The sequence below is a fragment of the Bos grunniens genome, chromosome 9, assembly GCF_055505025.1.
Source record: "Bos grunniens cultivar Pamir isolate PY7600 chromosome 9, Bosgru_T2T1.0, whole genome shotgun sequence".
Lineage (NCBI taxonomy): Eukaryota > Metazoa > Chordata > Mammalia > Artiodactyla > Bovidae > Bos > Bos grunniens.
This window is the reverse complement of record NC_141173.1, coordinates 73,365,424-73,390,722: the sequence shown is the minus strand read 5'-3', so window position 1 is coordinate 73,390,722 and position 25,299 is coordinate 73,365,424. Positions and strand designations below refer to the sequence as shown.

At 39.3% G+C, this 25,299-nt stretch overlaps 1 protein-coding gene across 2 annotated transcripts in view; it reads left to right on the top strand.

Annotated features, from left to right (window-relative positions):
* SGK1 (serum/glucocorticoid regulated kinase 1) overlaps nucleotides 1–25,299 on the top strand; it is a 112,231-nt gene that overhangs the window by 22,636 nt on the left and 64,296 nt on the right. The window contains exon 2 of one of the 2 annotated variants that reach the window (XM_086317958.1): nucleotides 22,172–22,387. The exons of the other annotated variant lie outside the window; for it this stretch is intronic. Coding sequence (XP_086174084.1) covers nucleotides 22,172–22,387 — 216 coding nt within the window. The remainder of the gene's footprint in view (nucleotides 1–22,171; nucleotides 22,388–25,299) is intronic. 2 annotated transcript variants of the gene reach the window in all.

The window sequence follows — 25,299 nt, the reverse complement described above, 5'->3', positions numbered from 1 at the left end:
CTTGTCTGAGTCTTGCTTTCCTCATCTGTAGAATGGCAAAAGCTCTTATCACCTCTAAGAGCATGATTTGTGAAATGATTTGCTCTCTTGATGTAGTTTGTAACCAATGCACACACCCACCACTCTCCTTCAGCACAGAGCCCGATGATTTCTCATCTGAGCTCTTTCCAAAGACTCCTCACAGGGCTCTACCCTGCCTAGCTCTCTTCACTCCACAAACTATCCCACACATGGTTGAGCTGCAGAGAAACATCTCACATGCAAGAAGCAGGTGTGAAACTGGCTTGCTCCAGAATTTACAAACCCTTAAACCCAAGGTCCTCAGCAGCATGTCACCATGCTTTCCCACTTGTGTGTGCGCTAAGTCATTCAGTCGTGTCCAACTCTGCAACCCCATGAGCCTGCCAGGCTCCTTTGTCCGTGGGATTCTCCAAGCAACAATACTGGAGTGGGTTGTCGTTCCCTTCTCCAGGGATCAAACCTGAGTCTCTTATGTGTCCTGCAACGGCAGGCGGTTCCTTACCACCAGCGCCACCTTAACTCTCTTTCCCACTTGCCTTTCTTCTAATCCTCCTCCTCCTACTCCCTCTCCCCTTCCTCTGTCCTTCTTCCCCTTCCTCCTCCTCCTCTTTCTTATTCTTCATGTTCCCTGCAATTGTTCATTTGGTCATTCAAATATATTTACTGAGGACTGATTCTCTGAGCAATTTGTAAGGTGCTAGAAACAGTCATGAGCCAAACCAAAGAAGTTCCAGGTAGGGCACTACTTATATAAAGACCTAGGTGAGAAGAAGTGAGGAATCTACGAGAAGAGGTGTATAGGCTGAGTGGCTGGAGTAGAGAGTCTGAAAGTAGGGGCAAGTTTGTGGAATAAAGTGAAAAAAACAAAAAAAGCAATAGAACCTCACAGACTTCTTAACGTTTTGTGTAGCTGCATCATTATTCTGAGCACAACGAGAAATTCCATTGGTTGAACAGAGCTGCAATTCCCTGCAATTTTCCTTCCCCAAAGTTAGTGCTTCTGCAGTTTCTGAAGTGTGAACTACACTCTTCATCTCTCCAATTCATAAGCATTATCTCGAGGACTAATTTCAATAGCCATCTCTTCCATGGAAAGGTTCCTCCTCTCCCTAAACCAGATGAACTTGTATTGAAGCCATTTAGCTCCTTATCTCTTTCAAGTACGACACTTCTAGGGTCTGATATGATAGCTACTAGCTCCATGGGGTTATCAAACACCTGAAATGTGACTAGTCTGAATTGAGAGTAAGCTGACGTACATACCAGAGGTTAAAGTCTTTTATGAAAAAAAAATAAAGAACATAAAATACTTCATTGATAACTTCATATTGGCTACATTTTGAAATGATAATATTTGATTATGTTGGGTTAAATAATTATATGTTCATGCTCAGTCGCTTCAGTCATATCTGACTCTTTGTGACTCCATGGGCTGTAGCCTGCCAGGCTTCTCTCTCAGTGGGATTCTCCAGGCAAGAATACTGAAGTGGGTTGCTATGCTCTCCTCCAGGGGTTCTTCCTGACCCATGGATCAAACCCGCTTCTCTTCTTTACCACCAGTGCCACCTGGGAAGCCAAATAATTATATGATTGAAATTAATTTCCTCTTTCATTGTCCTTTTTTTTAATGCAGTTAGTGGAACGTTTTAGATTATTGATACTTATGTGGTTCACATTATATTTCTAGTAAACAATACTCTTCTAAACTGTATACTTCCTGAATGGTGAATGTTTATTCAATTATGTATTTGTTTATTCCCCTAAGGAACATGCTAGCTCATCCATAGTAAAGACTCAGTAAATACTGTTTAAATTCATTGCCATTCTCTAAAGTATTTTTTAAAAGTACTTTGCAATTTTAATACACTTGTCATTTTTAGAGATGTGTAGCCAAAACTCCCCAGTGAAAACAATGGGTGGGGAAGGCGCACGGGTTTTTTCCCCTTGGGCCCCGAGAAGGCTGATGTACAGAACATGTGGTTTGACCATGGCAGACACAGTGGGTCATGACGGATGATTCAGAAGGTTGCTGTTTCCAAAACAAGAATTTTTATTGCAGTATGTGGAAGGAGCATTAAGACAAGAGGATCCTTGTGGTTTCTCACTGTATCTGTGGAAAAAATCTGCGGTTAAGGTTTAAATTAAACTGACATTAAAAGAGCCTTTGTAGTTACAATGCGCATTTTAACATCTGTTGCTATAGCTATACCAACACTGAATATTGTGAGTGATGGTTTAGGAGTGGTGGAATAAAAATGTGGTTTCCTGCCTATGATTTTCTAGGGTTGACTTGGTCTTTTTTAATGATGAGACATAGACTAAGGAAAATTATTAAGCGCGTAGAAAAGAAAACAGAAAGCAAAAATTATTAAGATTCCAAGCACTTCTGGTATGAGGGGGAAAGTATTTAGGACTTCCCAGCACCACAGCTGTAATTTTATGGATTCTTTTGTTTTGGGCAGTTTCAGGTTTAGAGCAGTTTTCCTTATGGTTCATGGAGGCTCTCCCATGGCAACCCTGCACACACATTCTCCTCTCTGTTAAGGGACCTTTGAGGATGAACCAAAAACTATTTTTCATCATAAAATAGTTGGGAACACCTCTTAACCAATTTGTAAAACTGACTGCAAAGATATTTTGTTTTGAGCCCTGGTTAAGATGTTTCATTTTAGACTAGTTTTCGTTCAATTGATTATGGCCAATGGGAAAAAAACCACATTATTGGATTTTCCTCTGAAGAAACAGAGGGGGAGCTGCATCCAGAATTAATAAACACCTCTCTAATATACCATCATCATATGTAGTTATGGTAATGTTGTTTCTGTTTGTTTCTCAATAAATTTGAGTAAGCTCAAAGAACTTTTGCTGAAAATAATTTAATTATGCCAAACATACTGTATATGACAAATTCTAGGATAAAAAGGTGCTTGTATATTTGTGGTAGTGGTATAGTACATTCTGTGGCAAGGCAGCAAAAACGAGTAGATAGGATTCTGAAAAACGATGGACCTGATTCTGATCTTACTTGCTCTGTGACTTTAGGCAAGTCAAGTGGCCTCTCTGAGCCTTAGTATTTTTTATATATATACATAAAATAGGGATGATGTTGGCTTTGTGGGGCATTATGCATAAGAGGGGATAACTGCACAGTCCCTGGGACACAATAGTTCTTCAGTAATAGAAAACTGGTTTTAGTGTATTGAGACATTATTGATGGAAACATTGGTGGAAATTTGACATCATTTTTACTGAAATAGAGTTTTTACTTGAATGAATGCTGAACATTTATGAATCTAGAGTAGGGAAAAAACATCAAACTCAGGTTCTGTAACCTCAGATATTACCTCACTCACAAATCATGACATTTTACATACTCACTGTTAATATAGGGCACCAAAAATTCAATAAAAACAAACAAAAACAACCTCTCGAATAATCATTTGAATTTTAGTGTATTTGATAGCATTTTTTTCCCCTCAGAAATCTAGTCTCTGAGAGGAAAGCAAGAAATTCTATGAAAACTGACTTTAGAAAGAACAGTTAATATTTTTCTTCTTGCTCATTTATATGCAGTAACCAAAATTAGTCATTTAATCACTGTTCTGAGATGATTTCTTTACCAGGCTAGTATATGTAGAATTCTGAAATAAGGTCTGAAAACCCGGGTTAACTAGAAAATTAATGTCAATTACACTTAAGTTTTTCCAAATGAATAAACTTTTCTTCTAGTCAAGGACTAAAAATATTTTTTTCACCACATGTAAAATCTGGAAAATTTTAAATATGTCTGTTAAAAACATCTTCATTTCCAGGAAAATGAGAGAAAATAATTAAGAGCAACATGGAGATTTTAAAAGGTGAAAAATAGTAGTGAAAAGTATATTCAATTCTAAGATTTATGATTTCTCTTCAGCTCATTATAAAATAATACTCTTTTAGAAATTCCTTTTTAAAATATTTCAAAGCCTACATTCTTTTGAATTAATATAATTGCATTTAATTGAATGAAGTAAATGAGAACAGAAACAAGATTATGTTAACCACTATCAGAATACATACAATATCCTTCAAGATAGCTAGACATAGGGACTTTAAAACAGGCATAATTTCTGTCTAAGAACTAATGATTAGAGTTAAAAGTTGTCTCATTTTAAATGAGAAAATCCATTATATTCATCTCCAGTGGTAAGCGATGATTATTATATTGTAATTATATTCTATACTGGCTCCATATCTCAGCCAAAGTTGCTGAAGAGTAGGAAAAATAATTATAGCAAGAAATTCTATGAAGTGTACATCAAGGAATGTAAAACTCGAGGGAGAAGTCTTTCATGAGAATGGCTTGCATGTTGGCATCCGGGTTGGGTACACAGGGCACACATTAAATATGTATTTTGCAGGCTGATTTCTAAGTCACCTCCCAGCGTTGAAGTTATTTTCATAAGATTCCATCAGTAGTATTGAGAGATGCAGACAGTTGCATTAGGCATTACAACATTATAATACCATTTGTGTATTTCAAAAATAGCCTTTTAAAAAATTCTGTATTCTATGCTTATCTATATAGAATAGAATTTGTTTTTCTGGCTACACTCTCATAGAAAAATTTGTGGAAATTGTACATTGTTAAAGCCATTTGGCTGAGAGGTTACCTAGTTTGGTAAGAAAAACTCTGCTATTTAAGTTTATAAATTTCCTAACCTTCTCCAAGTCCTGATCTGTTACAGAATGGTTGGATAACTTCTGAAAAGCATCAGCTTTATATTTTGCAAAATTAGAACCATGTGAGAAGCTTTACTCAGAGGAAGAATATGCAGCTAGGATGTTTAAGCTTAATACAATGGTCCACAAATTAGAAATATTATTTGATGAACCACAGCAAAGTCCAGTAAGAACAGTTATAAGAGCAAATAAAATTCCAAAGAATAATAAAAGAGCTGTAAGGAAGAGACTCATTTAATGCCTAGAACCAAAGAAAAAAGCATCATTTGGGCACTTCACAGAATGAAAGATGCTGTCCAGGATTTGTGGAGAGCAAAGTCAAGTGGGCCTTAGGAACCATCACTACAAACAAAGCTAGTGGAGGTGATGGAATTCCAGCTGAGCTATTTCAAATCCTCAAAGATGATGCTGTGAAAGTGCTACAGTCAATATGCCAGCAAATTTGGAAAACTCAACAGTGGCCACAGGACTGGAAAAGGACAGTTTTCATTCCAATCCCAAAGAAAGGCAATGCCAAAGAATGTTCAAACTACTGCACAATTGCACTCATCTCACATGATAGCAAAGTAATGCTCAAAATTCTCCAAGTTAGGCTTCAACAGTATGTGAACAGAGAGCTTCCAGATGTTCAAGCTGAATTTAGAAAAGGCAGAGGAACCAGAGATCAAATTGCCAACATCTGTTGGATCACAGAAAAAGCAACAGAGTTCCAGAAAAACATCTACCTCTGCTTCATTGACTACACCAAAGCCTTTGACTGTGTGGATCACACAAACTGGAAAATTCTTAAAGAGATGGGAATATCAGACTACCTTACCTGCCTTCTGAGAAATCTGTATGCAGGTCAGGAAGCAACTGACATGGAACAACAGACTGGTTCCAAATAGGAAAAGGAATACATTAAGGCTGTATACTGTCACTATGTTTATTTAACTTACAAGCAGAGTACATCAAGCAAAATGCCAGGCTGGATGAAGCACAAGCTGGAATTAAGATTGCAGGGAGAAATATCAATAACCTCCTTTATGACACCACCTTTATGGCAGAAAGTGAAGAGGAACTAAAGAGGCTCTTGATGAAAGTGAAAGAGAAGAGTGAAAAAGCTGGCTTAAAACTCAACATTCAAAAACCAAAGATCATGGTATCTGGTCCCATCGCTTCATGGCAAATAGATGGGAAAACAATGGAAACAGTGAGAGATTTTAAGGGTCTCCAAAATCACTGCAAATGGTGACTGCAGCCATGAAATTAAAAGACGCTTGTTCCTTGGAAGAAAAGCTATGATCAACCTAAAAAAAAGTGAAAGTGAAGTCACTCAGTCGTGTCTGACTCTTTGTGACCCCATGGACTGTAACCTACCGGGCTTCTCTGTCCATGGGATTTTCCAGGCAAGAGTACCAGATTGGGTTGTCATTTCCTTCTTCAGGGATCTTCCCGACCCAGGGATTGAACCTGGGTCTCCCGCAATGCAGGCAGACACTTTACCCTCTGAGCCACCAAGGAAGCCCAAACAGCATATTAAAAAGCATAGACATTACTTTACCAACAAAGGTCCATCTTGTCAAAGGTCTGGTTTTTCCAGTAGTCATGTATGGATGTGAGAGGATGATCATAAAGAAAGCTGAGTGCCGAAAAACGGATGTTTTTGAACTGTGGTGTTGGAGAAGACTCTTGAGAGTCCCTTGGACAGCAAGAACATCAAACCAGTCAATCCTAAAAGAAATCAACCCTGAATATTCATTGGAAGGGCTGATGCTGAAGGTAAAGCTCTAATACTTTGGCCACCTGATGTGAAGAACTAAGTTATTGGAAAAGACCCTGATGCTGGGAAAGATTGAAGGCAGGAGGAGAAGGGGACAACAGAGGATGAGATGATTGGATGGCATCACTGTCTCAATGCACATGAGTTTGAACAAACTCTGGGAGTAGATGATGGACAGGGAAGCCTGGTGTGCTGTGGTTCATGGAGTTACAAAGAGTCAGACAGGACTAAGTGACTGAACTAAACTGAACTGATAACATGTACACTCATTTCACATACTCACAGAGGGCTCACCTGCCTTCCTGTTACCATCATTTGTTGTCTTTTAATTCTTACCACTTTTTAGATAAGTATGATCATTACCTCTTAAAGGATGGGAAAATACTCAAAAGTTTATTAGCTGCTCAAAATCACACTTATTAAGTCCAAGAAACAACACTTGAAATCAGATCTTCTAACAGTACTACAAGACAGTGAGAAAAACATCAAAATTGACAAAAGCTAAAGCTGTGAATGGATACATGGATGAAAAAGTTGGATCGAAATCATAAAAGTATGATTATGGCCTCAATTCAAGGAAGGTGGAATAGAAAATGAGACTGTGAAATTTCCAAAAACTGGAACCACTATTTCATTCAGACCCCACAGGGTGACAGATAGTTACTTAGCAACTAATACAGCAAATATTTGCTGAACTTGATGCACGCAAGACTCTGCTTGGGGTGACAAGTGAAACAAAGATCTCTAAAGTGAAATCTTTATTCTTAAAAAATTTACCATTGAGTAAATGACACAAGTTAAGAAGTTAAGTTGCTGCTATAAGGCATCTATTCACCCCTTTACCCATATATTCATCTACAAATACTTAGACATTTCTATGTACCCTCAAGACAGTCATGAATAAGATATAGGTAATAAAATGATAATAGAAAATATCCTCTGCAGGGTAGAGATGTCTTTCAACAGAGAAAAGCCTCTGGAAGACTGAATGAGGCCTCTGGAAGACTGAGACTGGGAGAAACTCTTCACCTGGGAAAGCAAAATGATCAAGAACAGAGTTGAGGATTCCTAGGAAAATGAACTGAGCACACCAACCCCACACCTTTTCATGCTGGCTCTTATATGTTTCTGGAGGAAAATGACTAGGCAGGCAACAGCTATAATGAGAAGACAGTGATAAGTAAAAATATTAAAGCCTATGAATAAAAAGCACTTGGTGGTAAAATTATAAGTAAATCACTGATCACTCCCTAAGTCAAATAAATGTCAAAATCAAATAAATGTTGTGGAAATCACTGGTCCAAGGACCTGTTGGAAGTTTTAGAGTAGTTCTCAAGGTCTCCTGCAGTCTCTTAGAAAAAGGAATGGCAACTGGCAAAGAATCAGTCTTAGAGACTGAACCCTCAGGGGAATTCTGAGTATAAATGAAGTCCTCCTAGTTCATATACCCATGACATGTTATTTTCTCCTAACCCTTCTTGTGTGATATTATGGTGAAAAATTCTGTATTTCTCATAATCCCAAGAGAGGAATATACCTCATGGTAATCATCCATGAAAATAAATACTAGCTGGAATCTTTAAAGAGTGCATGAATCATGTTGCCATACAGTATACCGACTCATGTGAGAAGTTTGAAGTAAAAATGTGGGGTTCAAGGAGGAAGATACTTCATGGAGTTGTAATGAGCCTTCATGAAGATGGTTTTACTGTCAGGTTTTCAAGTTTGGGTAAGATTTGACCCTGCAAAACTGAGAAGAGATGAAGAATAAAAGTCACTCCTATTGACAAGAACATATGAGAATCCAGAAGCTCAACAGTCAAAAAATGAAGGATCTGAAGATCAAATCATCTGTTTTGGCTGGTACATGGCAGAAAGGTAGGCGAATCATGGGGAATCAGACAGTAAATGTTACTTGGGCCAGAGCATGGAGAGATTCCAGGTAATAGCTAAACAAAGTGACTTGGCACTTATTCAGTAGAAAATAAAAAGTCATTGAAGGTACTAAGTAAGGAAGTAATATAATCAACACTATGTTTTAGGAAGAAGACACCAGCAGGAAAGTGTAAGGTAAGTTGGAAAGGGGCAAAAGAGAAAGGGAAATGAGCAGGCTGCTGCGATAGTGTTTAATCACCACTTAACCTATGACTCCTGGGTTCCTAAAGAACATTCCCTATGGGACTGAGGAGAGAAAATGTTCTATTGAGCTCACTGTCTGCTGACCACAGTTCTTATTTCAGTGAACAGTGTTTCCTTAATACTCAATTCACTAGAGGCAAGCCTAGAATTCAAATTCCTTGTTTTCATATACTCTGAATTTTTGTTTTGTTTTGGTGGATTTATTACCCAAAGTACCCACCAAAATCCATTTTAAAACTTTTATTTCACATTTTTGAAAGATTCTTTCCTATTTTTTGATTAATTAGGATTAATTTCTTTTATATCAGAATGTGTGCTTAGTTGCTCAGTCGTGTCCAACTCTTTGCAACCCCATGGACTGTAGCCCACCAGGCTCCTCTGTCCATGGGGATTCTCCAGGCAAGAATACTAGAGTGGGTTGCCATGCCCTTCTCCAGGAGATCTTCCCAAGCCAGGGATCGAACCCAGGTCTCCCACATTGCAGGCAGATTCTTTACCATCTGAGCTTGCCAGACCAAGTATTTGCCCTATATTTCTTTATGAAATAAAACTATTTACCTTATGTAATCCTGGACATGGCCAGTCAAATGATTTAACACTTTTTATTATCTTCTGGCACTTGGTGGAGGGTTGAGAGATAGCTGGATTATGGAAAGAAATGAAATTTTGGTCATTATTGATTTCGGATATAAATAAAGACCATAAAATCCAAACTGTAAGAACAATTTGAGTTCAAGCAATTGGACAGTTTTTATGCTATATACAATCTTCATCCTATAGTCTGCTCTGTCATTTGCACAAAGAATAACCTGAATTCCATCTTCTCTTTCCCCAAACAAGGGCTGATGTTCAGTTGATATGCATTGGCAAGACATACTGATTCTGAAGTACTGAAATATTTCTATAAGGGTTAGTATAGCCACTATCCAGAGCCTTCTGAGTGTTTTCTCCCTCCAACCAACCCAGCTGTTCTTGCCTGCCCCAAAGGACTCTTCAAGAACTCTCTACAATCTAAAAGCAAAGAAGTGAAATTGGAACAGTAGGAGCCCCAGACAAACCTCCTGGGCTCTACAGACAATGTCTTGTGCTCTGTGTCCCTGCTGTTCAACTGGTGAAATATTTTGAATTATATCTACCTAAAAGCAACTTTCTTTTCCCAGGGAATTATATTCCTTGCATCTAATTACAATAAAAGTAAACAAATTTTTTTTAAAAACTGCTTACTTTATCTGGAATCTGGGTGTGATGTGTCTCTGCTTCTCAGTTCTGCCTCTCACTAGGTGGATTATTATCTCAGGCTTTTTCATGTGACAAGAGATAGGCTGCTGGTATTTCCTCAAGACGCTTCCCTGCTGCTGCTAAGTCACCTCAGTCGTGTCTGACTCTGTGCGACCCCATAGACGGCAGCCCAACAGGCTCCCGCATCCCTGAGATTCTCCAGGCAAGAACACTGGAGTGGGTTGCCATTTCCTTCTTCAATGCATGAAAGTGAAAGTGAAGTCGCTCAGTCGTGTCCGACTCTTCACTACCCCATGGACTGCAGCCTACCAGGCTCCTCCGTCCCTAGCATCTACTATCCAAAAAGAAGAAAACTCTACCTCCCAGTTTCTGTATGAAAAGATTGCAGAGAAGGATCCTGATTGGTGCTGATTAGGTCACGTGCCAACTCTTGAACCAATCACCGTGGCCAGAGGCATGAGATTTTAAACAGTTGTCTTTGCCTGAAAGTTATATATGATGCTCTCCCCATAAAGCTGAAAAGTTTGCTATTTCCTTTTGAGTTTAATGAGGACCATATTACTATAATGCATTAATATGTATTTCTGGATTATATACTCCTTTCTCATTTACTTATTTTTCCTTCAACAACACTTCAGCTGATGATGCAAAGTATTGCTATCCTTTGGCAGATAACAGCATTTCTGGAAAGGGTGGGATCTCTAGGGATAATGTTTGCTGGACTCTCTCTGATTCTAATTCTTTGTTTTAATATTATTATTAGTTTTTTTCACATCCCCAGAATTCATCTGTCCTGAAAAAAAAATGTCTTTTTCTCCTTCTCCACTTACACAGATTCATAGTAATGATTATTTTCTTCTGTCTCAATTGTCCTGAGGTCGCAGTGAGTTTTCAGATTTCAGCAGTTTTCATAGGACTTTCAAACATCTGCAATTCATTCTGAATCCCTTCTCCCATCTCCCACAGTTTCAGTACCTCACAAAATTCTTGAACATAGTAAGAGACTTACTAAATATCTATTTATTAGCTTTGACTCCCTTCTTGTTTTCAGGGAACAGTTAAATCTTAGCATTTTCTTTATAAAACATGAAGTGAGGGAAAAAATAGAATACTGAAATAGAAACCATTACCAATGCAGCACAAGCATCATTTGGAGGAAAACTGTTTTTGCATAAAATTGAAACTGACTGTACTGTGCAATTTCTTTTATAAGAAGATTCGAGGAAGAAGCAGGAACATCAGGGAGTAGTAATAAGCCCCCATTTTGGATGTTAATCATCCTCCCTTTCATTTAGCACTTGCAATTTAATTAAGGAATGTACACTGTTCAAATAATGAGACTTTCATTCAGTCTGTATCATTGCAATTTAAATGGATTCTCTAACAACTGCCCTTAAGACCATAAGATTATTTTAAGAGCCCTGTGAGGTTGTTCTTTTTTTTTTGTCTTTTTTTTCCAGTTTATCTAATGGAGGTAATACAGTTGTGGATGAATGTGACTGGATTGGCAAGCAGAGAGAAAATGTAGTGGGTAAAAATAAATGTCACTTGATCATTTGTTCATTCAACAGGCTAAGCACAGCACACTGTAGAAGTAGGAGTTCCAGACTGTCGTAGCAGAACCCAATGAAGAAATGGCCTTGAATCTGTGATGTGGCTGAAAGGCACTGTGGGGCTTACCCGCTCTAAGCTCTTCATTTCACAGATAAGGGCAGTGAAATTAAGTGACTTGCTCACATGAATGCAGAGCTAGAATGGGAATCCTTTTCTCCTAAATCAGTTCATTCATTTCTGTAGAAAACCATTTTTATATTTTAAATGTTTTTTCTGTTCAGTAAATTGTGAGAAAACCCAAATAACTTATTAAACTGACTGTTTCACTCCAGAATAACAGGTGACTCAGCAATGAAGAATCCATCTGCCAGTGCAGGAGACGTGGGTTAAATCCCTGGGTCGGGAAGATACCCTGGAGAAGTAAATGGCAACCCACTCCAATATTCTTGCCTGGGAAATCCATGGACAGAGGAGCCTGGTGGGCTACTATCCATGGGGTAGCAAGAATCAGACACGACTTAGGGACTAAACCACCACCACTAAACCATCACTGTACCTAGATTATTAAGGAATTTAACCGTTGTATGAAATAATAAACCTCTGACACTATATTACATTTGGGGTAGGGAAAGAGATGGATCTCAAGGATGATAAGGTAGCATTCCAACAGCAGATGCAGATGGCACTTCCACTCTACATTATCCTCAGGGATAACCCCTCCCAGTGCCCCCTCCTGGGTCTGCCCCCCCCCCCCCCCCCCGTCATCTCCTGCCCTCCTATCCGACGCCCTCAGACCACTAAGGCCCCATTCTTTTCATGCTTCATTCAGTTTTCCCTGACCTTCACCCAGACACAGAGAGCTTGAAAATAAAATATTAAATTGTTAAAAATCACTGGTGAACCTAAATTTTTTAAAAAGGTCCCCTGGGTTTAGAAACGCACGTAGAAGATGTGCCTCCCCAGGATGCCCTCTGTACACAGTGCTCACTCCTCTCATCAAGGCTGCCTTTCCCCAGCATGTATTCTAACCCATTCAGTTCAGTCGCTCAGTTGTGTCCAACTCTTGCGACCCCATGGACTGCAGCACGCCAGGCCTCCCTGTCCATCACCAACTCCCAGAGTTTACTCAAACTCATGTCCACTGAGTCCTGTGTGTGTACATTTGTGGTCAGTTGTGTCCTAGTTGTCCCTAATGATGACAGCTAGCTTTAGCACTGTTTTACAGCTGTTAATTTCCATGTTGATTCTTAAAGACAATTGCTTCTTATTTTTTCTTCACTGTGCCTTAAATGGTATCAGGCTTTAAGCCAACAAAGAAATATTTCTTTATAACTTACTATATGTTGGGATCCGTGCTCTGGGGCATAATAGTGAGCCTCTTTCCTTGGAAGCTTCAGCTCAAAGTCAAGGCCGACAGGAAATGGGGAGGGGGATGGGCTTAGGAAGAGGGAACACACAAAAGAAACTTTGTAAATGCTACATTAATGAATAAATGAGAAAACAGTGTCTTTCTCCTTGTGAAACTCACATTCTAGTAGGAGAAACAGACAAGTAAACCAGAGTGAATGGGTGTTTCCATTTGAACAAATAAATACCCTAGTGGGTCAAGGGGTGGTGAGAAGTCAGACAATAGCCGACTGTCCCAAGTGTGTGACACTTAGCAAGGCTGACCCAGATGGACAAGATGGGTTGGAGGGAAGAGTTTGTATACAGTTAAAGACTTAAGAAACCAGTCTTTAAGACATCTGCAAATTAATGACATGGTGGAAGAACTGGATGCCCTGGGGACGTGATGGCAAAGGAGAATCCAGATCTTAGGGGAATTGGTATCCCAGGCCAAGGAATTTAGACTTTACCATTTAGATGAGTGTTCATCAATTTGTGTGTCACCTGTTAGTGGGTGATGAATCGTCAGTGGGTTGCATCATTTAATAAGCATTTTAAATGAATACATTAGAATAGAAAATGTCAGGGCATTTCATGTGAAAAGAGTAAGTTTGGAGGTAGATCAATTGTTTCAGTTTTATCTCTCTACATTATTATATACGTGTATGTGCACAGGATTTTCTTCTCTCCTTTTTTCTCTCTCAGCTGCGCCTGCAGCTTGTGGGACCCCAGTTCCCCAGCCAGGGGTTGAACCCAGGTCATGGCAGTGAAAGTGTGGCGTCCTAACCGCTAGACTACCAGGGACTCTACAGGATTTTCTTACAGCACATCCACCCTTACCAAACAGGTTTGAAAGCCACTGCTGCCATAGTGGGGAAACCATTGAAGAGTTTAAAGCTGGGACAAGATCAGCTTTTGCATTTCGAAAAATGCCATGGTTTCAGTAAGAATGGATTAAAGGGTCAAGGCTATTTAGGACTTGGCTTGAAGAAATCAGATAAAAGACAATAAAATCATGTTTCTCAGATGGAGAAAAGGCTGTAGACTTGAGAGCTGCCTGATAGAGTGATTTGCTGACTCATTCCCCCTTTTCACCTGTACTGCTACTCTTCTTTTTTGGCCCTTATCATTTCTTTTCTAATCAACGACTCCTGACTCATCCAGTTACTTGTGTCCTGCTGCTGCTAAGTCGCGTCAGTCGTGTCCGACTCTGAGCCACCCCATAGACGGCAGTCCACCAGGCTCTCCCGTCCCTGGGATTCTCCAGGCAAGAACACTGGAATGGGTTGCCATTTCCTTCTCCAACTTGTGTTCTAGACTGGCTCAAATCATCCTTTGTACTGCACTGAAAGATAAACTGGACCAGGCCATTCTCCTGCTTTAAGTACTTCAGTGACCACTCAACACCTCACGACCCACCTTTCTATTAAACTTCAGTTCCTGCCTCTCCTTTTGGCCTTATTTTCAATACATCCTGTGCAGATTCTTATCTCTGTGTTTTGGCTTCTGTCATCCTCTCTGCTGGAAGTGTCCTTCTTATTTCAATTCACCTGGCTTCCTTTAACTCAGCCTTCAAGACTCAGTTTAACCATCACTTCCTCCAGGAAGCCTTCCTTGATTTCTCCCAATGGGAGAAATGGGCCAAATACCTCCCATTTTTTTCTGTCATGGCACTTTACATAAAACTCTCTCAGGGCTTGGAACCATAATTATAATAGTTAATATAGTAATCATGTGTTCACCCAGTGCCAAGCACTGAGTTTACTTGCATTATCTCATCTAGTTCTCACAAAACCCTGATGAGATTGGTATTATTATTATCTTCATTTTACAGATGTAGAAACTGAGCTTTGAGAAGGCTCAATCAGTTGCCTAAGCAGGGCTTTGCAGCCAGGAAGTGTGGTTCTACAGCTCATGTTTTTAACTATTTGCTACACTAACACATACTATGATGTGATAAACCACAGGCTCCTGGGGTTGTACCCTCTGAAATGCAAGCGACCGCACTCAAAGGTCACTCAAACAATTACATTTCTTTGTGTCTCCACCACCCAGCATAATGCCAGGCGGAAGAGTTGAACTTTTGTTAAAACCATTAAATGCTACAGAGTTTGCCAACCAGGTTAACTACTGAGAAGGACCCATTGGATTTGGGAATGAAGTTTGTTGGCATCTCAGTAAAAACTTGTTTTAATGGAATAAGACTCTTTGTCACCTTCTTCCCTTTAGTCCCAGAAAATATAAAGTGATCTATAACATTTGTTTAACGGATAAATTGCCATGGGTTGAGGAGTAAATGAAAGGTAAAGAGGTGGAGATGGTGTTTTCATGCAGCTTAGCTAAGAAGGAAAAGGGCTGCAGTGGTGGTGAAAGGGTTTTTAGAACCAGGAGGTTGGTGGGTGAAAAGGTGGTCTTATATGTTTAGTTAGTTTGATGGTTTTTTAGAGATATTGCAAGAACAATATGCTAGGAGACAGTAGCCAAGAGAGAAGTAAAAAATCCTGGAACAGAGGACTGTCAGAGGAGCCAAAGCATGTGTGGGTGGGTTAGCTGTGGCCAGGCTAGCCAGGTTCTTTCCGGGGGATCAGCCCAGCCTTGCCATTTTCGCTGAGTCTTATTTTTTCAACTCAAAAAGCAAATGGCACATACTGTTCCTTACAGATATTACTTGAAATAATTCTCTTCTACTTATTCTTTTTTCTTTTTGTCTTTTTTCTTTTAATTTTCTCAATCCAAGAAAGACTAATTCAAACTAAAATCTCAGTCCCAGAACTTAAAGGACTGAGAAAAAGTTCACCTCCATTTCCAAAGAACGATTAGGTCAGTGAATTCTGAGCTGTTTCTATTTAAAGCTTGGTGGGTGGGATGGGGTGGGGTGGGGTCCTCAATAGGGAGGAGGAGGAAGGGGATTTACAGAGCTGAAGTGTAAGGACTGTGTTTGGTGTTGAATCCTCACAACCTCATGCTGGTAGAAAGGGGAGGGCTGGCAGCTGTAGCAGGAGACGGATCTGAGGGTGTTGGTAACAGTGTAGAACAGAACGGTGAGATGTGGGCATTCTCATTGCTGCCTCTCCCCCTTCGCCCTCCCCACCACACCACCCCTAGCCTAGACCTGGGGAAACACAGGGGGAGACCCTGAGAATCTAGAACAGGATGCAGTTACCTTGGTCAGTGCTGAGAAGAAAGGACTGGGAAGTCCCAAGGGTGATGGCATGAAAGGATGGGGAATTCCAGAAGCCACTCTGTCTTCTCATGGAGTCTGCTCTGCAGAGCTGTTGCCTTGTAAGGGAAATAGCTATGCAGAGCATATGTGATTGAGGATGGTAGCAAAGTAGTGTTAAGATGTATAAAGGAATAAATATAGTTACGGTAAAAAATAATCAAACAATTCCTGTTTCTATTGCCTACTATTTGTAAGTCCTAAGGCTGGCCTCTGTGGAATCAGAAAGAAGCCTGAGATGTTGTCCTCACCCTTATGCTCCAGTTAGACAGATGACACAGGATAACAACCAGTGAGCATCAAAGTCCCATTTTTTTTTAATTAAAATAATATTTATTTATTTAGGATGTGCTGGATCTTCTTCGTTACTGCGCGGGCTTTTCTCTAGTTCCAGCAAGTAGGGGTTATTCTCTAGTTGTGCACAAGCTTCTCATTACAGTGGCTTCTCTTGCTGCAGAGCACAGGCTCTAGAGTGCTCGGGCTTCAGTGGTTGTGGCTCCCAGGCTTCAGAGTGCAGGCTTCACAGTTGTGACACACAGGCTTAGCTGTTCTGAGACATGTGGGATCTTCTCAGACCTGGGATCGAACCCATGTCTTCCTCATTGGCAAGCAGATTCGTTACCACTGAGTCACCAGGGAAGCACCAGAATACCACAGTTTTATATAAGCAATAAACACTACAGATGTTCAAAGAAAAGAAAGCTGGATGATGACCACAGATAGCTGAAGTGAAGAAATCAGATTAATATCACTGACCTTGTCTCACAGCACTGTTATATTTTAGGACTCATGCTGGGAAGCAGCCCCAGGTACCAAAGTGAGAGGAATTTGCCTTCCAGGATCCTTCTCCTGAATTACATTAATGTCATAACCAGCCTGTTGGCAGGCACCCCTCTGGAAAAGGAATAGGTGCGGAGATCTCTTTTCATGATCAGTTGAATTATTCAAATAATTCTACTGGAAAATTTGCTTGAATATATCTGAATTGAAGGTTATGGTGGCACCATATAAACAAAGTCAGTTTTCTATAATAAAAAACACCCCTCCGGAAATTGCCAAAATCTGTGTCCAACATCAAAGTTTTCTTAGATTTAAAGGAAAAGACAGCTCTTCACTCCCAAAAAACAAAAGGAATGATGCTGCCCTGTGAATTCCTAGATAAGTACCTGAACACTATAATGGTTCTGCATCAGTTGACATCATTATCGGCTAAACATAGTAAATTAAGAATAATATCTGTTTACTATTTTGTAATGGGAAAAAAGCACTAGTGGAAAATCCTTCAAAGCTGGCCAATCTCTTTAATCCCATCTGGTGATTTTCTAGTCAGGGATTATTGCTTGTAGAGATTTTTTTTTTTTTTTTCAAATAAAGAAATTAACAAAACCAGGACAGACTGATTTAGCTAAGAAATTGGCTTAATATTTTGCATGCACACTGTTCAGCAAGAGTAGCTGGGAGGTTAAAAGGCTTTACTCTTTGACCCTGCTGTCTGGAGAGGTAATTGCTGCTTTAAAAAATCTCGTGCAGTTTGGAGAACAGGCTTCCAGAAACCCCAAGTGAGGGAGTTCTTGATTCGTCCAGGGTCAGAAGGATGTCTCACCCCCAGTGTGTGTTTGTTTACAAGGCTAGCCACAAACGGGTATGTGGCTCTGAATAAAACCAGGACCAGGTGGCCTAGGAGCCGGGACGGCAGCCTGTATCCGGGCATTGATTTTTCTCACACACGCAGCTGCTCCAGTTTTCCGACAGCCATTGTGACAGGTCTCTGAGGGGCTCCCCAAGCCACTCGCTGTCAGCGACTCCCTCCAGCAGTGCAATTCATCGCCTGAAGGAACACAATAGGCCGCTTGTAGCTGGAAGTCCCTCGGGGCCTGGGGAGAGGTTCTGCACTCAGCAGTTTTGGAGGGCACCTTGCCTGCGTCCAAGGCCGGAGGGAGGGCCCGTGTCCAGCCGTTCTCTCAGGCTCAAGCACACGTCATCAACCGCGTCATGATCAGGCCAATAAAGACCCCTTGAGAGGCCCCAGAGCAATGAAACGTGTAAAGGAGTAGTGTGGAGGGACAGGCGGAAGCCAGGATGAGGGCTTAGCCAGAGGAGATAAACCATTTCTAGACAAAGCAGGCGATGGCTGCCAGTCACCGTCCTGTTACAAAATGTATTACTTTGTCTATTTTTGTAACACCTTTTCCCCTAACGGCTCTGGAGAAAGGTAATAGTTATAAACTTTCCTCTCCACATTCTCTGTGGAAAGAGAGGGAGGGTCCTAGTCCCGTGTCTGTGAGACTCCAAAGGGGTTAATTTGTTGAAGGTCATTTGGAATCAGAGACCTTTCTAATGAAATGTCACCCACTACCTGCGCCCAGTGCGAGGTGTTAAGTCTCAAAAACTCCCTCTGAGAAGAGTTGAGAAAATCATATATTCAGTTAGTTTACTTGAAATATAATAGATTCTAATAACCAAAGCCCCAGGAATATGACACATGCATCACAAGTAGATCCTGGCAAGTCACTGGGCTTTTTCCCTGGAAGACTTCAGCAGAATATGGCTATTGGTTTCAAGCTTCCAAATCATTCAGCTTTACAGCTTTAATCTTTCCCCAGAAATCCCATAAAATTAAAATTGAGTCCTCCCACCCCCTATGAGCCTGATCATTCTTCTCTGCTTTACTTCCCCCCTTATTATTTATTTAAATAATTTATTCCCTTAATAAATAAATTTATTCTTTTAGTCATAAGTCGAGCTCCATGAGGGTAAGTTTTGGGGGATCTGACTTGCAAATTTTCAGTGACTGGATTATGCCTGACTCGTAGCTGGTCTCCAACAGTGAGTGATAAACCCATGAGTGGAAGTTACTGGATTCTTTTTAAGTTAGACGATACCAAATCATTTTATTTCTACTTCATAGCATTCTATTTCGAACATACTCTACTTGAAAGAATAACTTCAAGGGTCAAGCAGTGATCCTTGAAGGTGTAGGATATATTTGACTAGGGTTTTATTTGGGCACCATTGTTTGCTTGGGGGTTTTATTGTTTATTTGTTCATTTTTAAAATTTAAATTTAAGAACCCTTAGCAAGCATGAACTCCTAGTTTGCCACAATCTCCAACACTCCCTATTTTTATACCCTAGTCTTAAGGCCTTACAGGTTTCCCGTTCTTGCCAGCCTCTGAAGGCACTGAGTTTGCCAGCTTATATCCTAGTAGAAGCTAGTAGAAATTGACTTGCTTAAACTAAGATGTGTAGTTTTTCCCACCTAATAATTTACATTGTGACTTTGGGCAAATTGCTAACATCTTTGGGTCTCTTTCAACTCTCAAAATATCAACCCTGAATATTTGTTGAACTGATACTGAAGCTGAAGCTCCAATACTGATGCAAAGAGTCAGCTCATTGGAAAAGACCCTAATGCTGGGAAAGATTAAAGGCAAGAGAAGAAGGGGGTGACAGAGGATCACATGATTGGATGGCATCACTGACTCAGTGGACATGAGTTTGAGCAAACTCTGGGAAATGCTAAAGAACAGGGAAGCGTGGAATGCTGCTGTCAGAGGGGTTGAAAAAAATCAGACTTGATTGAGCAACTGAAAAACAACAACGAATGGGTTGTTTGACAGCCTATGCTCAGTCATCTAAACCATTTTGGAAATTCTTAGCTGCTATCAAATAAAATGACAATCCTTTATGTGACTCTTAATCCCTATGATTTCTAACATACAGAAGTTCACAGATCATTTGTGTTCTCTGAAGTGAGATCTCTAAATTCTTGTCCCTTTATAAACCACCCTCCCTTTTTTTTTCTATAACTTAATGGAAAGTTAGATTCCATCACATGGAAAGTCTTCCACTATGCATTGAGCAACTGTAAGACCGTATTGCATAAGGCTTAGTCTAGATATCGTGGTCCATAAATATGAAACTTTTATTTCAATACACCTAGATTCTTAGTAAGGTCATACAAATTTATATGATGATAAATCTGTTTAAAATTCTATTCATAGTAACCCCTAAGTTAAATCTACTTGGCAAAAGAGACATGGAAAGTCAGCCAGAATAGATTGATATTAAAACACAAGGTTGGCAACTAATCAGGAATGCTTACCAAACTTCAAGCTCAAATCTCTCTGAAGAAGAATAATAAATATTTTCCATCTCTAATTTAATTTAGTACTTTTTAGATTGATCAAAAACACATTTGGTACCATCATCAGGAAGAAAGTTTCTACTGTAGTCTTTAACTCTGAGAGTTTCATTTAGACTTTCATTAGTGAATCAAACAAACACTTTGAATGCACCTACTAACATGCTTATGGGGCCCCACATCGCAAGAAATACTGATGGAAATCTTCCCAGTGCTAACATGAGGATAGTAAATGTAAAAAGATTATTTTAAATGGCATTTAAAAGATTACCTATACATAAAACAATTAAAAGATATGTATGTAACCAAAGGAAGAAATATAGTGACTTTATTTGTTTGAGATTCTTATATACTTTAAAAGAAATTATTCTTTAAAAAAAAGTTAAAGAATAGAACACTGTAAAAAGAAGGAGAACTAAGGCATCCATGATCCTAACAGGTAACATATCAGTTTCTATTTTGCCTGTTACTTTCTTGCTTTGTCTATAGATAGTACATGTATTTTTACATTTGCAATTATAGTGATTGAACAATTTTGTATTTGGCTTTTTTCATATAATTACATTCTAAACATTTTTCATGTTGCCACAGGGTCTTCACAATATTTATTTTTAGTGATGGCATAATATTCCATCAAATTGCTTAAACATTCTTATGCTATTGCAATTTTAGTTTATTCTCAGTATTTTTCAAAAAAAATTTAAAAATCTAGTTGTGAGCATTACTGACTAAAATTGAGTACTATGATTTTATTTTTTTCATCCTTTTAGTATACACTATTTTCACCAATTGTTTAACTATAAAAGAATCCTCTGGAGTTTCAAAGAACATGAAAAAGACATATTAAATCAGGATAAATTTCAAATACTTGATGACAAGTCATAAAGTACTCCCGCACTTGTTAAAACTGCATGCTTGTAAAGCAGTAGACTCTGGATTCAAGATGCTGGGTCCTGCCTTTGCTTGATACCAGTATTGTATGTTGGGGAAACTTGCTTCATTTCTCTGTGCCTTTGTCTTCTCATCTGCAAAATGGGATTAGTAATAGTACCTGTCATGTAAGACTATTCTGGGGATTAAACAAAACTCCGCCTGTTAAATACCTAGAACAGTGTCTTTCGTATTTAAAGTGCTATATAAATGTTATCCTTTAAAATTATTATTTTTTAAAATTTTGACAGCGCTGGGTCTTCGTTGCAGTGCACAGGCGTTCTCTAGTTGTGTGTGGGCTTAGTTACCCCTTGGCAGGCAGGACCTTATTTCTTCAACCAGGGATTGAATCCTCATCCCCTTCATTGGAAGGCAGATTCTTAACCATTGGACCATCAGGAAAAACCCAATATCCTTTTGATGTTAGAATAGCTTTACTTTTTTTTTTCCTCTACTTTACAAGAATTCTACATGAAAGTAAGGGAAGTGGTGAGTTTTAAAACTTTAAGAAAAAAAAAAAAGTGAGATAATTTCCTAGCCAGGAGCAACTTTGTTTATAATCAAGCTTTTACAGTAGTGAAATACGTATTAATTCGTTTAGCAGCAGTTAGACCCTAAGCTCTGGCATTAGTGTTTCTCTGGTTGGTTACAATACCTAGCAATTCACCCTAGACATTTGTGACTATCATTCTGTCAACATAAACATAATAGTAAGAGTCAACGTAAAATTGGCACCATTTACTCAACACTGTGTGCCAGGCAAAACACTTGGACATTTTCAAACAGTTTAACATCTGGCTCAACAACCTCAGAGGAAATATTATTCCCCGAATCTTACAGTTGGAGAGACAGTCTCAGTAAGTTGAAATGATCAGCCAAAAACCACACACTCTGGGTGAGTGTGAGTAGCCAGCATTGATGGATTCGGATTAAGATCTAATAGAGAAGTGGAGAGACTCCTTTCAAGAGTGTCCATCCCACCAAATTTCCCACCAGTGCCCCATTAGACATCAAAGTAGGTAAAACACACTTTTTCTTTCCTTTGCACATTGTAGGTACGAAGATGGATCAAGAGCCCAATGGTCAGTGTGGACAAGCATCAGAGCCCCAGCCTGAAGTACACAGGTCCCTCGGTGGTGCCCATGCCACCAGGGGAACCGGACTTTGAGCCTTCCTTGTGTCAGACGTGCCTGGGAGACCATGCTTTCCAAAGAGGGGTTCTCTCTCAGGAGAAGGAGTCGTGCTCGTGGGAAACTCAATCCGGGTGTGAAGTAAGTTTGCTGTGGGTCCATTCTCCTGAAAGGATTCTAGGTCTTTGTGTGTTTTTTTGTATCCGTTCCAGAGTATGCTTTGAAATTTATTTTTTTTTAATCCACATTTGTAAAGCTTCTGAAGAGAACGTAGAATTGTGGCCTGTGTTAGCTTGTTGTACTAGCTATTTTTTCAATAGACTTTACTTTTTAGAGCAATTTTCGGTTCACAGCAATGCCAAGAGGAAGGTATAAAGATTTCCCATACATTCCCTAACCCCAGACATACAGTCTCTCCCACTAGCAGCTTCCCCACCAGAGTGGAATATTACAACTGATGAACCTACACGGACACAACATCACCGGAAGTTCATAGCTTACACAAGGGTTCATTCTTGATGTTGCACATTGTATGGGTTTGAACAAATGTATAATGACGTGTATCCATCATTACAGTATCATATGGAATAGTTTCACTGCCCTAAAAACCCTCTGTGCTCCACTTAAGCATCCCTCTCTTCTCCCAACTCCTGGTCAACCATGGATATTTTTGCTATCGCCATTGTTTTGTCTTTTCCCGGATGCCATCCATTGGAATCATCCAATAGGTTGTCTTCATTTTTTATGCTATTTCAAGACTGATACAGCAACGTTTTGGTCAACTAGAAGTTGCTCCTAAGTTGTTTGATCACACAGAGATCAATTCTTGTATGATGCAAGAAATATAACAGTTATCTAAAGTTTGTAACCACCACTGAAATATTTTTTGCTCAACATGATTTGACCCATAACAGAGAACTTTATCAGTAAGTTTTCATATATACTTATATTTTTATTTTTCTATACCACTCCCTGAGGTTTTTTTCCAGGGTGGGGACGGGGGGTGGTATAATAATTTCTCTTCTTTAAGAAAGCCAAATACCTGATTTATTTCATAGTTCTAAGATTTCTAAGATTCAATATTGTATTTTTAACTTAAAACTCAATTAGTCTTATTTATTTTGACTTTTTAAACCACCAGATTATATATTTATATTATTACCAACTTACTGACATAAAAACATAACAGTAAGAAAACAGGACATATTAATACAAAGTACAATTAATTGCAAATAATCTTCCACTATATTATTTCAAGTTAGTGCATCATAAGATGATAAATGTTAATAACTCCTCCTTCCTTTTTTTTTAAAGTCAGCAATTTGCAGAGATAAAGAAATCAATTTAGCTGCTAAAAAATAAAGATAAAAAGGCTTGAATCTGAATTCCTTTTAACCCTGAGAAAGGCAGTATCTTTGAAACTGTTACCTCATTAAAAAGTAACACCCTTCTTTCTAGGGTTATGGGAAATATCAGATGAGATACATATATAATATTTCATAATCTATAAAGTGCCATGCAAATAGAAGTCATTATTATTTATGTTTGCTGATGTACATGTTAGCTAAGCTTGTAAATCTGTAACACTGAGTTAGACTTCCATGCATAGGTTCGAAGTTTGCTGATCTACTAACATTTATCACAAGGCATTATTGTTTCCCCTCATGAAAGAAATGGCAACCCACTCTAGTATTCTTGCATAAGAAATCCCATGGACAGAGGAGCCTGGTGGGCTATAGTCCATGGGGTCGCAAAAGAATTGGACAGGACTTACCAACTAAAATAACAACAACAACAAATCTGTTGTTTAGTTAGTCACTGGTTCAACTCCATGTTAATCATAAAAGGCAATAAATTGATTTTAAATGCAAGGATTGGCAAACTTTTTCTGTAAAGATTCAGAGAGTAAATATTTTAGGCTTTGTAAGCCATACAGTCTCTGTCACTCTGCTTTAGCTCTGCCCTTGTAGGAAAAGCAGCCATAGATAACACACAAATGAATGGGCCTGACTGTGTTCGAATAAAACTTTTATTTACAAAAACATGTGGCTGCTCCACCAGTCATACTTTGCAGACTCTCAGACTTTTAATGTCTAAAAAGACTTTGCCAGCTCCTTAGAGTCTAAAGAACTATTCATGACTCAAAGGCAGAGAGAGAGCTCTGCAAATCCTCTATAGAGCCCAAATGGCTAGTCCTAAATGTTTACTGGATGGCCTACTAAAATGCCCAGCTGTTGGGAGTAGAGCTAAGTTAATGAATAAGTGAAATTCCACTCAAGAAGAAACAATAAACAAAGAACTGGGAGGAATTTTTCTTTTACTTTATCCAGGATTATAGGTGACTCAGTCTCCAATTTTCAATAGATTACCTGGGTTTGACTCGGGCTTCCCTGGTGGCTCAGTGGTAAAGAATATGCCTGCCAATGCAGGAGACAACAGTGGGTTCAACCCCTGAGAAGATCACCTGGAGAAAGAAATAGCAACCTACTCCAGTATTCTTGCCTGGGAAATTCCATGGAACAAAGAAGTCTGGCGGGCTATATTGTCCATGGGGGTCACAAAAAAAGTCAAACATAACTTAGAGACTAAAGAACAACAACCTGGTTTTGACTAGGTGGGTTTTTTTCTTAAGGTCATCACAAACCAAAGAGACACTTATATTTTGACAGTCTAAAAATGAATCTAGGTACTTCCCTGGAAGTCTAGTGGCTAAGACCACGCTTTCACTCTCAGGTTCATGGGTTCAATCCCTGGTCAGGGAACTAAGAGTCTACAAAAAAATAAAAAAGGTAAAGCTATACATTGTGTCCTTTCGGAATTAAACCATGAAATAGTTCCTTGAGAAGTCACCTCTGTCCTTTTAGGAAGTGGAGATGTGTGCTGAGGAGTCGGAGAGGCTGTTAGACGCAGAGGCCTGGTAGTGAATATCTCCAGTTGTCCCCAACAATTCCTGATGTGGATTATTTTAAGCAAGTCATCAATTCATCCTTCCTGCTCAATGTCCCCTCCTATGAAAACTAGGATTATTCATGCTTGTCATCAAGATTCTTCCT